Source organism: Leuciscus leuciscus (genome assembly GCF_965113295.1).
Source record: "Leuciscus leuciscus genome assembly, chromosome: 7".
NCBI classification, from domain to species: domain Eukaryota; kingdom Metazoa; phylum Chordata; class Actinopteri; order Cypriniformes; family Leuciscidae; genus Leuciscus; species Leuciscus leuciscus.
Window position 1 is genome coordinate 39,039,333 of NC_138731.1, and position 16,570 is coordinate 39,055,902.

At 40.1% G+C, this 16,570-nt stretch overlaps 1 protein-coding gene across 2 annotated transcripts in view; it reads right to left on the minus strand.

Annotated features, from left to right (window-relative positions):
- Positions 1–16,570, minus strand: part of pde1a (phosphodiesterase 1A, calmodulin-dependent) — a 105,190-nt gene that overhangs the window by 68,570 nt on the left and 20,050 nt on the right. For both annotated transcript variants that reach the window (XM_082176680.1, XM_082176679.1), the window contains exon 2: positions 13,312–13,444. In XM_082176680.1, the coding sequence (XP_082032806.1) occupies positions 13,312–13,444 (133 nt within the window). The remainder of the gene's footprint in view (positions 1–13,311; positions 13,445–16,570) is intronic.

Here is a 16,570-nt window from a genome sequence, read left to right on the forward strand (position 1 = left end):
TTGCGGGCGTCGACCGAACTGTAGCGAATAGCCTCTTTCTATAATGTCTAGCACCCACTTCGAAACCCCGGGTAGCCTTGCCCATGCGTTTGCACGAATGGCTAGGGGTTGAATGCGAAGCGCGCTCTGGTCGCTCAGCGACAGAGGGGCTTCAGTGTGCTGCAACATAAGCGTCGCGCTTATGACATTTGAGGCAGGGGGCGCGCTGATAACAGCGGGCAGAATGCCCGCGCTCGACTCCTCTGCGGTGGTCAACCGAGAGGGGGAGGGCTGGGCGAGTCCCGTAAGACCTGTCATGTCTATGTGTGAATGTGGGCGTGGGATAGCGGGCACATTTACAACACTGAGAGCATTGTCTGCCTGAGCAGAGCGAATGCATGTTGGTTTCGTTTTGCAGAAACCTTGAGACATGCAGAACGTAGTGTTTGTGGGCACTGGGCAGTGGGCACATTTACCACATTTAATGCGCAATCGATCTGGGTCGATTTCATGTGCGCGAGCCCTGTGCGACGGGCTGTGTTTCTGTGTAGGAATGAGCACTGGGCAGTGGGCATTTCGTTTACACTCATAACACCATCGGCCGTGGCCGGAACACCAGGAAATACACTCTATGGGATTTATCTGGGTAGCCGTAAAGTGGCGTTTGTGAGCAGGCAAGCGGGCTGTGTCGCCGACTTGTTTACTGCAGAATACACTGGAACAGTCGCATTTACTGGAACTGAACGAGCGAGAAGTTGCCATAGAAACAGAGAGCGTCAACATGCTGGCGTTTGTCTGCAGGCGTGCGTGCATTACAACAGACTCGCTCACTGCAGTATGACATTTCCAGTCGCCTGAACTTCAGAGGGGAATGAGAAATGTATGAGAAATAGAATTCGGCCCGGCCGCAGCGGGACATTAACGCTTTTTTTCTCCTTTCGCCAGTGACGCACGGGAACCATAGAAACGGTGTTTGGGTGCAGGCGAGCGGGTTGTACAACGCGCTCGTTGGCTGCAAAATGCACATCTGCAGTCGCCTTTCAGGGAACTGACAGAGCGAAGCATTGGAGGCATAATTAATCTGCCGTTAGACCGAGATTCGAACCCCGGTCTCTCGTGTGAAAAACCAAAGATTCCGCCACTGAGCCACAGGGGGGAACACAAAGGCTTTCAGATGCACGAGCATATAAGAGCGTCAACATGTTTTCTTCGGCGTTTGCTTGCCGGCGCTGCAGTATTTATATTTCCAGTCGCCTGGTCAGGGAACTGAGAAATGTGTGAGAAAAAATTCAGGTCAGTCCAGCCTTGGCACTATTTTCTCCTTTCGCTGGTGATTGACGCGTGAATGGGGCGCAGAGGTAGGGTAGCTTTCTTGTACGTAAAGAAAAACGAACCCCGACCGTCCGCTTCCAGCCTCCCCTGTGAACGGCGCATTTTGCGCGGCTCGAACAGAGGGAGAGAGAAAGCTAGCCCCGTGACCGTCCGCTCCTGACATCCCCTGTGAACGGCGCGGTTTGCGCGGCTCGAACAGAGGGAGAGCAGGTATCATCCTCCAAGCAGGCAAGGCAAGCGGGCACACCGGCGAGCTTTGCGGGTTGGGGGGGGGAAAGGGGCGTCTTGAAAAAGACGCCCGGCTCTTTTAGTGCAATGAGAGTGTGTGTCGCGGCGGCGAACACACACACACACACACATACACAAAACACAGTAACAGAGAAAAGGATATGTACGCCGGAAAGCGTCAGCAGGAACGGCGACTGAAGGCGGCGAGTTGTCGACCGGCAGCTTCAGATGCAGATAAATCCCGCTGGGTGCTTGAGTCAGACGGCGCAGCTTCCTCTCAGGATCCGGCGATGCGTAGCTCGCTGAAGAGATAAAAAACTGACCAAACCAGCCTTTCGGGGCCGTATTTATAGCCCTAGCCCCACTCGCTTTCGGCGGGACATGACGTATTGGGCGCGAAGCACCCTCATTGGTTCTGACGTCATGAGGGGCCTCTATCGATAGGCTGGTGCAGTTGCCGCAGAGCAGCCTATGGGCGCGCGAGCTGTCTCGCCCATGTCTGCATGCTGCTGCAATGCGTTTTACATTATTGCAAAATTAAGGATAATTTTTGGCTTCAATATCTCGAGGAAAAGAGGTTTTCCCCTAGCGTAAGATATCTTACGCAAGTACGAGAGAACCTCTCGTAAGAGAACCACTTCACCAGCTATAAATATACAGAGCTATTGCAAAAACGGAAGTTCAAAGACAAAATTCTAAAGATTGCTGTGCGCTTGTTTCCCCGGCGCATAAAGTCTATAGTCATACAAAAATAAGAGGTAAAACAGTCTCTATTTGTATTGAATATTTTTCTATATTCATATTTTTTTCCCGCTTTAGCCGCCATCTTTGATGTTTTTATCACTGATCTTATAGCAATGCATTATGTAAAATTGTCTTTTTTGTATTGAATCAATATTAAAACTAAAACTATTAAAAATGTATTTGGTTAACTGAAAAGCTGAAATAAAATAAAATAAAATGTGAATATTAGATTAAAACTTAGAAAAACTTCAACTTAAAAAAAACTTAATGAAATAGAAATGTTAGCTTGGAAACTAACTTAAATAAAATAAGTTTAAATACTAAAATCACTATAAATAACTTTATAAAAATAATGCATATAAAAAAGGAAAAATTATTGTTTTAATATTTTAAAAATATTATTAAATACTATAATAGTTTATAAATAGTAATACAATAACACTGTATTGAATTAATTATATTTCTAATCATAATTTTTCTAGTTTCATCTGATATTTTTTATTTTATTGTTTTTGCCGAGCTGGTAGCAATGCATTGTGGGATTCTTTTCTGCAAAATATATATGTGATGCTGAAAAGGTATCTTAGGAGGCAGCATGATCATGCTACCATTATTGATCAAGCAAAATGCTGCCTATGAAGTGAAATCACTATTTCATCACTATTTTGGAACATAGCCACTGTTCTGTTGATGAACTCTAGTGTTTCAGAGTTCATCACTCTTTCATTCAGGGCTTGGCAGAACCTCACATCTGATACGGGGCTGGATACGGGTCATCTGTCCATGGATGTAAACAGCCATCAGTCACGTGTGTTAATAGCTGCAGCGTTAAAATATGAAACGTTATACCTTCACTTTTTTACAATGACGGGCTTCAGCCTCTGATAAGAGAATAATGGGGTGAATCTCATAAAACCTGTCTGGCTCATATTCATATCCATATAAAAAGAAATTATATTCTGTGTAGAGAATATGGAGCCTATTTTTAGGATCTACACACACACACACACACACACACACACACACACACACACACACACACACACACACACACACACATAATATAAATAAAGTACTAAAGTTATAGATCACATCAGCATTTTTTATACTTTATGCCTTGATACTTTATTTATGCCAATCATTGTATTACAATAAGGTGATTAAAATGAGATTCACCATTGAGAATAATATAACTAAACAAAAACTCAAAAGTAAATATGTAGACGCATTACGGTAATAATAATTTAAGGGCATATTGTGCTTAATTTGTCATTAAAATAACAACACAGTAGGCTTCAGTGACTCATACAACATTTCATTTCATTTTGTGGTGAAATGAGACCTGACTCTGAGCATGTTGTAAATTGAGATTCACCCAATGACCCCGATTTGTCATTTACAAACATTTGTTTTTTAATCTTGACGGCTCTCAGTTCATGGACGAACATGCTTTGACGTCAGAGAACAATCATCATCAAGCAGGTAATTGTTATAATGTGAGAGTGGGTGTTTCCTTTTGGTTGTGCCTCTTAATTAAATGGAGTTTTAAGAGCCAAAAGCTTAGACAATGTTTATCCCCACGGACAGCACGACATATGATGTATAATACATTTGACACTTTAAATACATGGGCGGCTCGTGTTTAATTCGGATAACTCCTCACAAGCTTGGCTTTTACTGACTTATGACAGCTTAAAACTAATAAATGTCCTGGATTTCTTTGGATGTGAAGAGTTCTTATACATGTGACAAAGAAAATGTGGCATGAATGTAGTCTTTGAAAGATGTGAGCATTGAGACACTTTCCCTGCACTGCAAATATTATTCAGAATTATTGATTGATATTTACTAAAGATGACAGCAAAGTGGGCTTGAATCTGACAGATTAAAACCACATCCATGTGAGCACGATGGCTTTTTATATTACCCACTGTGCCACTGATGCTTTAAACATCCCAGAAAACATCTAAATGATGATACTTAGATCTAACAAATGACCCTTCGCAAAGCACTGCCTTAAAAACACTACTGACCATCTTCGGGAAATGGTTTCTGATTTGTCTCTGCGGTTTCAATTAAATTTTATGGCACATTTTACTGAAAATCAGTGTTTGTTATTGGTTACTAAAACTAATCAAAATCATTTCCGTTAATTGAATTCAAGCTGAACTGAAATAAAACCTAAAAAACCTTCAATTCAGTGTTGATTCAGTTCAGTTCAATGTAAAGTCCATTAGTTGTGAAATTTGTTCGATTCAGCTAAGCAGTTCTACAATAAACTGACAAAAAAAGACAATAGTGGCGTTATTCACTTTGAGTCAGTTGAATTGTTGAGTTGTTGAGTTGATTCAGTTCAATAACAGTGTCGATGTTGCAAAATTCGTCATTTATGGAACAAAATCAAATTAGCTATAGAGCAGCTCTGCAGAAAACAGTGATGTCATCATCCAGCTTAATTCAGTTCAAGTTTTCTTCTCATCCAATAGTGTCAGTGTAGTCCAATCAGTAATAATACTGAATATTATTATGTGGAGAATACAAACAGAACATAGAAAAAAAATAGGAAACAAAACTAATACAAAATTACAAAGGCACATAAAATTAGTTAAAATGACAACTGAAAATATAAAAAATAAAAGCCAATTTAAAACCTTAAAGGGTTAGTTCAACCTAAAATGAAAATTAAAGGAACCGTATGTAAGATTGTGGCCAAAACTGGTACTGCAATCACTTTCAAATTACTGTAGAGCGGTGTATCCCCTCCCCCTCCCCCCTGACTCGAGGTTGCCAGTTAGGCTGCAGGATCCAGCAGGAACGTAGGCTGCTACAAGAAGCTTCCAATGGCAAGTGACGAGTCCTACACAGTACGTTTTTTTTCGGACTTTGTCACGACGTATTTCGGATTCATAACGAGGTCTTTTAGGTTTCGTAACGTTAGACATTTTTTATCCGACACGTTTGTAGCTGCAGCTGTGGTAACTAGAGCAGAGCTGGCAATCCGGATGCCGAAACACTACCAAAGTCCTTTTAGGCAAGTCGTGCCACTCGGCCGCCATCTTGGCAACGCCTCCGGGCAGCTATTTCGGACTAACAAGACCAGGCTCCTATCTAAATGAATGGGCAGAGAGTCAGAACTGCACTTTCACTGGTCACCGGGACATAAAAACTGCATGTATAGAAACAGCAGTAAAATATGATAAAAATCGCAGAAAAAGTTTGATGACTTTGCCCCCAAAATAAGGTTTAAAACGCCTTTTTCCCCACATGTTATACTTTACTACGCATGCGCAAGGGTTCACGACACCAACTTCATTTACGTCTCTATCCAGAATGCCGGTGTTGTGCAATAATCAATGTCAATGTTCTCCATTATTTAAATATAAGCAGGTTTGCACTTTATCAGTAATAACAATGTATTGTATAGATCAGTTGTTTTAACTATTCATTAACATGAATCGGTTCAAAGGAGTCATTAGTTCGCGAATTGGACGTGTCATACGGTTGTGTGATTATCCCAGCAGTTAGGACATGGACATCCCACAATGTTAGTGTCAACACAGAAAACATTACATCACTGGATAGGTTTTTTCGTTTATTTAGAGAGTAATTTTATGTCAGCTGAATGTGCAGAACGCATTTCAGAGAAGATAAGGCAACGTATTTTAGCACAATTCACACCCAGCGGTAATTCAGGAAAAAAAAAATCTCAGAATGCTCCACATGAAACTTTGGTCTTCCGACCTTTTACCATAATGTCGTTTTATTTTGATTAATATGCGTGCGGGAGAGAGAGCAAGACAGCGCTTAATTTGGAGACGGTGAAGTCTTATTTACACTTTCGTCTGGCTCCGAAGAGAGAGAGAGAGTGCGCGCGCGCGACCGGGGCTCTCTCTCTCTCCGCTGTCGCAAAACCTCAACTGTGCGCATGCGTCAGTGGAACCAGACGATAGGCTTAAATGTTTCCCGGCTTGACTTTTAAAAGCAGATGATTGGCTTTCCAGCGGGAGGGGCGGGACATGTGCATACAACCGCCATCTTTGCCGTTACGGGTTTTCCTTATATAGTTGTATTGAGGATTGAGGAAGTGGCATGTCTCTTATATAAATTGTCTCTGATACTACTGACTTCGAGATTAGTAGAAAGGTGGAGGGTGGAGCATTAGGCCAAAACACAAGATGACAACATCAACATCAGTTGAGGGCTGCAACTTCACTTTTAAATGACAATATCCTGGCCGGACTACTGTTGTCAGTGATATAAGTATTTGAAATGAACATGATTTCTTAATGTCTAGTGACATATCAGGGCCATTTTATGATTAATTGAAATACATTTCTTACATACGGTTCCTTTAAGTCATCATTTACTCACCACGGTGTTGTTTTAATACCATATGCCGTTCTTTCTTTTTCGGACCACAAAAGGAACATAAAAAATGTCCCGTTTCCATATGATGGCAGTGAATAGTGACCGGTATCAAGCTTTTTTTTAAAAACACAAACGTTTTACAGAATAATCTCATGCAACATGGGCCAAGGTCAGGATTTTTGTTAAAGTCATAAAATTTCAGTTTATTTTTCACCAAACACTATCATATACCCAACACTTGGAATTGTGTTGCATGGGTTCATTCTGTTACACTTTTGCATCTTTTTTTAAAAGCTTGATGCTGGTTGCTATTTAGTGTCATTATATGGATTATTGTGAGCAGGACATTATTTTTTAAAGGTGCAGTATGTTATATTGACAGCTAGTCATTGAAATGGGTAATGCAGTCCAAATTGTTTCTCCCGCCCTCTCCTCCTCTGACTCGACTCTAGCTCGGGTTGCCAGATTGAGGGCACGCAACAGGAGTGCGCGCAATTGACGATGGAAGGTGACAAGCCTTCTATTGTAAGTTGATGAGTTGATTTACCCGTGTTTAATATGCCTCTGTAGCTTTTTAGATTTTTAGGCTTTTTAGGTCGGGTAGAATCTGCGATCTGTGACCTAGTTTGTTTGCAGGCTTCCATGACTGCAATACGCTGTGTTTTACACCAACTGGCAACCGGGGGTGTCGAAATACTATTGGGTAAATTGGCAACGGGCAGGATCACACAAACCAAAGCAAAAACAGACATTTTGACACGAAACGCACATTTCAAAGTAGAATAATTGGTTGTAACATTGTTTTTCAGAGAAACAAGTATGTGAACTTAGCATGTTTCCTAAATCTCTGAAAACACATTATGGCATTTTTGTGCTTTAGTGCAGTCAAAACATACATACCTTTAAATTTCAATTTTTTTGGTCCAAAAAAATTATAAAAGAATTGCATTCTGCATTGGAACAACACCAGGGTGTGTAAATAATGACTTAGTTTTCATTTTAGGGTAAACTATCACTTAAAAAAAAAAATACTCCAAAAATCCATAAATAATACTAAAATAACACTTCTGAAAATCTCCAGTTCATTCCTATGGGGTGTTCTCCAAAGCTAGTTAGCAACAGAAATCAAAGGGGCGGAGCTTAGTAAAGGTTAAATCATTCCATTACTATGACCTTCCTAACTGCTCAGTTAATAAATATTTAGGTTCATGCCTTATCAATCTTTAAAGCCATTTCCCAATTATGGTTTACATTAGGAAAGGTTTGTCCCCAGCTCTGTAAAGATCAGGGGATAATTATGGATCCATCATGTGTGCTGTGTGAGCCCTCTTTCCTACTCTGTAGTAGAGCATTACAAAACATTCAGTATTAATTACGTTTAACATCATGTCTAGAAAGGTCACTTCATTTCAATCAATACACAAGCCATAGTAAGAAAACCAGAAGGGAACAATTAATGAATATAGCATACATTTAACTGAACTGATCCTCTATAAAGATGTCAATTGGTTATAAAGATGTCAATCAATGTAACATCAAACCATAGACAGGATGATTGTATATTCAGCTATACATGATCACACCTACATGTACTGTATGTAGCATTTAAAGTGATAGTTCATACAAAACATTTGACATCATTTACTCACCCCAATGTCATTCCAACAGCATTATTTGTACCTTTTGTGAAAGAAAGACTAAAGGAGATGCATTTGATTATTTCTGTTAAAAGGTTTAAAAGGCCAAAAAAAGCTCAAATGACTTGAGAAGAACTTCTGAACTTTTATAATATTTTTATGGTGCCTTTTTAGAGCTTAAAAAGTATAGCTCAGATTCTCTGCCTATAACATCTCATTTATTTTATTTTCATTTACTTTATTTCGATGGTCCACTTTAGACATTCCACTGACTATAAGTAACTTTGCAACTACACGTCAACTAACTCTCATTAGAGTATTAGTAGTAGTCTGCTTAATATCTGCTGACACTTTATTTTGATACTCCCCCAACAGATATTCTACTGACTATAAGTAACTTTGCGACTACTAACCCGAACCCTAACCCAACAGTCTATACAGGCAACTAATATACTAATGAGAGTTAGTTGGCATGTAGTTGCAAAGTTTCTTATAATTAAGTCTAAAGGCCTGTTCACAACCAGAACGATGACTATAAAGATAACATTAAAGATATAGGGCCCTATTTTAACAATCTGAAACGCAAGTATCAAGCACGAAACGCAAGTAACTTTGTGGGCGGGTCTTGGGCGCTGTTGCTATTATACCGGTGGGATAAATGACTCTTGCGCCCGACGCAAATCTAAAATGGGTTGGTCTGAAGGAGCTTCATTATTCATAGGTGTGGTTTGGGCGTAACGTGAAATAAACCAATCAGAGCGACATCTCACATTCCCTGAGCAGGCACGCTTGTTCCATGGCGGATTTATATTATAACGGCGGATTTGCCAGGCGCGCGCCAGGAGCGGTTCACAGCTGAGGAGACCGACGTTCTCGCCAGGGCCGTAAAACACAGAGAAGTGACATTGAGGATGGGAGAAACACACCCAAATTAGCTTCGGTGAAACAGGCGTATAATAATTTGGGTAAATGTGTAAGCTAGATTTATGCCTATTTTTTCACATCTTCATGGACACAACAATGATTTCCCTCGTGTGTTAATATTTTTCCTTGTAATAATGTATGATTTGCAAAAATGAAAACTGCTGCTTCTGTGTAGATGAGAGAATCAAAGTGTATGCGTGTTGGGCACACGCTACATTGATTATGGCCAAGCATGCGCCCTTAAAATAGCATATGAATAACATGCGCAATGCGCCACTGACTTTAGACCAGGTTTTTCCTGGTCAGTGGCGGAATTGTTTTCTAAACCTGCAAAATAGCACCAGGGAACGTTTGCGCTGGAACACGCCTCCTCTTTTCGTTGCACCACCCCCTGGGAGTGCAAGTTCATTCCCTAGTTTACCAGCATGCGTCTGCGGAGGGAAAAGTCCGCTGTGCGCGGGTGCAAAATAGGAATGATACATGCGTCGGTGTACAAAGTCAATTGCGCTGGGTGCAAGATAGGTTTAAAAACGAAATTGTCAGAATCTCTTGTAGAACGATTTTATCCAGCTGATGAAAGATAAAAACATTGACAGCCAATCAGAATCCATCCTGCTGTAACGAGCCAGATTACTTAAAGTGACAGACAATTGCGTGCTTATAAACAGAACGATATTGTCTGCTGGTCTGGACGCTAATATGGTTATCATCAATCTTGGTGTGAACGGGCCTCAAGTGTATGTCTACAGTGGACTATCAAAATAAAGTGTAGCCAAAAAGAAAAGTCATATGGTATGGAAATTCATGAGGGAAAATGTTTACAAAACGTTAATTTTGCTTAAACTACTGCTCTGGTTTGCTCTTAAAATTCAGAGCAATATTGTGATACTGCTAATATTGTTTACGATATTGATGCATTGCTTGTGTTTTCCTCAATTCTAAGTCGCTTCAGATAAAAGTGTCAGCTAAATGATTCATTTAAATGTAATATAAATTAATGTAATGTAATTACAGCATAAAAATGACCAATGTGTCCACTATAGGGATAAGGAAAAGATAATAAAGGCAAGTAATATGCAGTAAATCTCTTTTGTAGTGTTCCAGCAGCACGCACAGAGGAACTTTATCAGTCTAGTCTCAGGAGACTATTAAACCGATGATACTGATGATACATCTTTATTCCGACCGCCTAATGCAGAGGCCAAAGACTGTCACCATGGATACCTCACATGGAGACAGCAAGAGTGAAAAACAAATACCCTTATTGTCACGAATGTGGGGGCATTCGGCAGAATCTCACAGGAGCATGCAAATGACACGATCGGTACCGTTGGTTACAGGCGCAGTTTGAAGATTTAGAAAGAGTTCGAAAAAAGTCAATGGAAAACAAATTAAAGCCAACACACACATATTGAAAGCACCAGAGGCAGGACAAAAGGTTATAATGACAGCTTCAAATGCTAAGTTGTTTTTTCCGTTTTTCCAAGGTCAAGGCTGAAATGGTGCACTGATGAACCTTGTGTTATTGTTAGATGCTTTTTGTGTGTCACTCCACTAATTCAATGCTTGTCTGATCTGTGTCACATTGAACAAGAGACAGGAAGACTCCACCTCTGTCTCATTAGTTATTGATTGAGGCCCTCTTCCAAATGACACACTAAACTTCTGGACAACTGCTGCCCTTATTTGAACAAAATGACCAGATACACAATAAAAGGCTTTGTGACATGCCAACTGGCCATGTCTTTCTCATCTCAGTTACGTCAAACATCCATAAGAGTGCATATCTACCCGCCTTTCCTCATCAGCTATATGATTGTAAACAAAATATAATCATTTAAAATAAGTATAATCACTTAAAATATAATTATTATAAATAATTATGGTTTTAAAAATAATTAATTAAAAATAGGATTTACCTTGAATTTGCTAAATTTCACAAATAATTACAAAGAAAAGGCAAGTAATACATTGAGTTAAATTTGAAATTTTGAAGTAGAAAATTTAAACCAGTATTTTTTTGTAAAACATACTCCAGTAATCTTTGTTTTATTTACAACTTCAAAAAATCATTTTTTACAGTGAAAATAAAATAAAATAAAATAAAATACAATAAAATACATATTTATTTATTCCCCCACAATTTTCTTCATTTTAGGAATTATCGGGACATCTGATCAGCCTAACTGAGAGCAATCTCAAACTATAATGATGTCACCCAAATGGATGATATCATTCCTAGTAGGCCATTAGGTCATGCACACACCACATTGTGCAGGGACCTAATGCAGCATGGGTAATTTAGGATAGACTTTCACAACCTCTTAATTTGTCCTATATTAGCAATAGCGTTGTGAGGTTATCCAGTGCACAGGGGAACGGTCAGTTCTGTGGCCACTCAAGCCCAGCTCGGCTAATTTAGCCTGTACTGACTTTAATTAGCATGGTTGTAATCTGATTCTGTCAGAACCACAGCAGTCTGACTTTAGCCAGACCACAAACAAAGCGGAAGAATAACACTTTACCCATCCTCTCTATTTCTCTTTCTTTCTATTTCTGTCTGAACACAAAACTTGAATTCTTGCAAAGCCTGGAAGATCAGAAACACTAATGTCTGTAATGATGTGTCATTACTCCCAACCATTTCCCTAATAGACAATTCAATTATCTGTGTAGGCACACTGAGCAGGTTTCTCTTTCTTGGGCTGTTCATATCCACTGTTATGAAAACAGTTTATGAATGTATCTGTTCTTTGCTTCTGGAGTGCTTAACGTTACCCATTATTGTGATTTTTAAGCTCTTGTATTTGCAATGGTAATTTATGTCATTTCAGTGACTCATACAGAGATTTTCTCTATAGGCAGATAGAAACATGCAAACAGAGGCGGTTCACACTTGAGCTCTCGCCAGTTTTCATCTCGATGCATGATTAATGCTCTAACGAGATGAGGGACGTGACTTTGAGCCGGTCCTATACAGGACACTCAACAATCGGGTTAAGACCTTCTCTGAAATCATTGTGTATGCATGAACTTGTCAAAGAAGAGATAAACGAAGCCTAATAATCTAAAGTTGGGAGAATTTATTATTATTATTATAGACACAGTAAAAAGTAGTACAAGGCAATTTATTGAATATTCACAATATTTGTACTATGATTTTGCTGACAATTAATATATAAATAAAAAACCAACATGATTTTAATGTTCTTTTTATTTGGTCATTAAATTATCTTAAAGAGTGTGTCATTAGACTGATTTCATGATCTCTCCTTTTCTAAAAGTATGAGATTTATGGCAGATTTATAGATTCTTCGGTTAAATACAAATACATACATTACCATTCAAAAGTTTAGGGTCAGTACAAAGAATTGACAAAAATTTATACTTTTATTCAGCAAGGATGCATTAAATTCATCAAAAGTGACAGTAAAGACATGTATATTGTGTCACGATTTGGTCTCGTCTTTGTCATGTTTCATGTCTGTCATGTGATCCCCTGTTCAAAGTCATGTGATCCTGCCATGTTCTGTATTTTTGAGGTTCACACAAAAACTAATTTGCTTTTAAAATAGCATACTGAATAATAAAGAAGGATTTCCTCATGTCTTGAGTCTTCAGTCCAAACCCTATTTGTGCATTTCCAGAGATTGACAAAACTGTGATCAATGTCAACATTCTGCGCAATCGTCAGGTGTTAAGAGGTCTTCTGGGTTGCTATGGCGACCTGAAATGTTTCACCATGGAGAAACTGCGGCGCTGTACACATCAAACGCCCACAATCCATAAAACCGCAATAACTCTCAAGATGTAATTACTGTTCTGGGTAATATGACTTCCTGTGGTCTGTATAGCATTCAAGATGTAGTGTCATTTCTGTGCAAATAACAGATATGCATGTATATATGAGTTCCGTGTAAGTTGTAAGAAAATGTAGCAAAGTTATGTGTGATTTGCATTAACTTGTCCAAAGGCAACATATGGTGTCCTCGCAAGAAACTTGAAGATGGGTTGGCATGGCAGTTTGAGCGTGAGGTAGTAAGGGAACACACAAGCCATGTACGTCTGGTGGCAGTTGGTCACTTCAGGGGACTCTTACCTAATTCTGGGATCTTTGGCCACAGGCACGTCCCTTCCAGCCAGTCCTCGGCTTTGGCCCCTCACTGAGCCCCACCTGTGCCTGAGGGCCCGAGAGCCAGGCTGCATCGCAATCATGGAGTGCACAGAGTCGCCTGCAGGGAGACACAGTATGTTCTAGATTATTCTCATGATGGAAGACTGACGTAAAACATTAATCATTTCCACATTCGTGAACCATTTCCATGTTCATGATCACACTTTATACAGATGATATTAGTTCAAGGGGTGTTAAACGTACTTTTAGTAAGATACCAGTCTTTTAACAGTATTAGTTGTATTGACTTGTATTGATATTTAGAGTTTATTTTTATAATATAATATAATATAATTTGTTTAGCATTAGATTTTTTAACTGTGCTTTTATATTAATGGTCTTTGTTCTTTATTTTATTACTTTTATAAACCTGATAAAGGAATGTTTATTTAATTGATAAACACTTGAAAGCTGCATGCAATAAATTAATTTTCTTAATATTTATATTAATAGTTAACATTTAAAATCTATTTTGATAATATTTATGTTAAAGCGAATATAACATCATGTTAGTGTTGAATTTCACTAGTATTATCAAATACTGAAATTTTGGTGTTGTGATTTTTCTTGAAAGTGCCTTCACCAAATTAGTTTTTAGTTCATTATAACTGAGAAGTTAAAATTAAAGGCAATAATTCAAACCGTGATCAGAAGGTATTTAAAAGCTCTCCAATAAGACTTCTGCTCATTTCCTCGTTGCCGGTGGAGAAATATGACGATTTGGCGTTCTATTAGAATTAGAATGTATAATTGTCATGCTGAAGTTTCTAATTATTACCCTCCATTGGCATTTAGATGTGGACTTCATTAATCTCCCAGAGAATTATTTTAGACACACTCTCAAGGTTCAGTGTGCCTGAAGCTCCAGATAGGAGAAATTAATTCTACTAAACTTTGTTTCACTGTGCAGTACCTTTCCTTTTCTCCATTTAGTAATTGTACAAAAACAGCTAAAGGACAAATTCACTAAACCATTGCAGCACTTTTGCCCGTGGTATTGTGACACACACACACACACATGCTGTGTTTTCATGTTTAATGGGGACTTATCATAGACATAATGATTTTTATACTGTACAAACTGTATATTCTATTCCCTACCGCTAAACCTACCCATCACAGACAAATGTAAGCATTTTTAAATTTTCAAAAAATATCACTTTTTTGTATGATTTATAAGCTGTTTTCCTCACGGGGACCAAAAATGTCCATCTTTGTGGGGACATTTTGTCCCCATAGTGTAGGGTTTACCAGCCCACGCATGCGTGCGCACACACACACACACACACACACACACACACAACCCAAATGTAGGGTTTCCATGTTTTATGGGGACTTTCCATAGACATAATGATTTCTTTACTGTACAAACTGTATTATATCCCCTAACCCTAAAAATACTACTAAACAAAACCCTCACAGAAAACGTTCTGCATTTTTACATTTTCAAAAAAACATCACTTGGAATAATTTATAAGCTCTTTTCCTTAATTGAGAACAGTGTCCACATTGATACGGTCTGAAACACACACACACACACACACACACACACATCATGGGACGTCCCGGACCGTTGCCATGGCAGCGTGACCCTCATCAGTGGGGACAAAAAATGTATCAACATTTCTGGTATTACTATCTTTGTGGTGACATTTTGTCCCCATAACACAGAGAAAACCTGACTACACACACACAAAATTCACTTTTACATGGTGTTTGAACATAAATGTGTGTCAGCAGTGTGTGTACACAACCATCCTTGTCCCTATAATGGTAAAAATCCACCCACTCCTTTTTTTAATCCCCAAAAATCATAAGCAGTGTCTCAGAATAAGCTGTTTGCAGTTCCCTATCAGTCGCTCACGTTCAACGTTACGTTGACGTGACAACGTAATTGGGATCACTTCCAGGAGCCCTATTATCTTCGAGTGTCTACAGAATGAGCCAATGAATGTTGGCGTGCGTGAATCGCGTCACGTGCCCCGCACCCTGCCCCACAGCGCGGGTATAAACACGGAAGCAGGCGCACGTACCTTTGTTTCTCGCTGAGGAGCCGAGTGGTTTCACTTGACTTCACGAGTGCTGCAATAGAGACTCTGCAAGGTTGGAAATCAAGAAGAACTCTGTTCCAGAGTTGGTGCGACGGCGCGATCAGCGCGAATGTCGGTTTCGGTGGGCGTCTATCCCTGGGTGCCTCAGCACTGAAAGAGTTTTTCTTTTTTTCTTTCTTATTTTCTACTAAAAGAGCATCACAGACATGACACTGCGTCCTTTTCAGGATGTCAATCCGTCTGTACGTTTCTGGATGCAGTCGTTCCCTGCGCCAGCAGACGGCCACAATAGCTGCCTCTCATGTTTAGGCATTCAGCACGCTGAGGCTGCTTTTGTGAATAGTTCATGTTCTCATTGCGGGAACATGCCTATGGTTGCGTTAAGATCAAGACTCGCTTACCTCAAGGGAGGTGCAGTCCCCTCGCCTATGCACCGTTCTAGTGTCTATTCTGGTCCCCAGAATAGAGCTACTTCGGCGTGTAGTCAGGTTGACCTGAAGATTACCGTGAGGGCTTCCCCGCCGAGCCAGTCTTCGTGGGCCCCTCACGCCTCTTAAACACAGCAGCCGGTGGAGCCTTCAAAGGAGCGCTCGTTCCTTTGTCGTTTCCTTTGGGGCTCCAGCTGATGAACAGATGTCAGTCGCAGCATCGGAGGGGGAGCTTCAGATTTTGGCTGCGTTACCCCCTTCGGGGAGCGTAACGTTGCCCGAGTCTGATCCAAAATGGGTGGCTATGCTTGTGTGGAACCCTCCACTACGTCCCGAACCCTCCCGGTTGGACGATTGGTTTCTCGGTGCCATTCTTCCTGGAGGTGCATGAGGAGCTCACTAGGACGTGGACTGCGCCATATAGCGCCAGAAGCCATCCTAGTGGGTCCTCCCTCCTCACCACCCTTGATGGCGGAGCAGCTAAGGGGTATAATAATAATAATAATAATAATTCATTACATTTATATAGCGCTTTTCTCGGCACTCAAAGCGCTTTACATAGAAGGGGTGAATCTCCTCAACCACCACCAATGTGCAGCATCCACTTGGATGATGCGACGGCAGCCATATTGCGCCAGAACGCCCGCCACACACCAGCTTACTGGTGGAGAGGAGACAGTGATGAAGCCAATCAGTATATGAGGA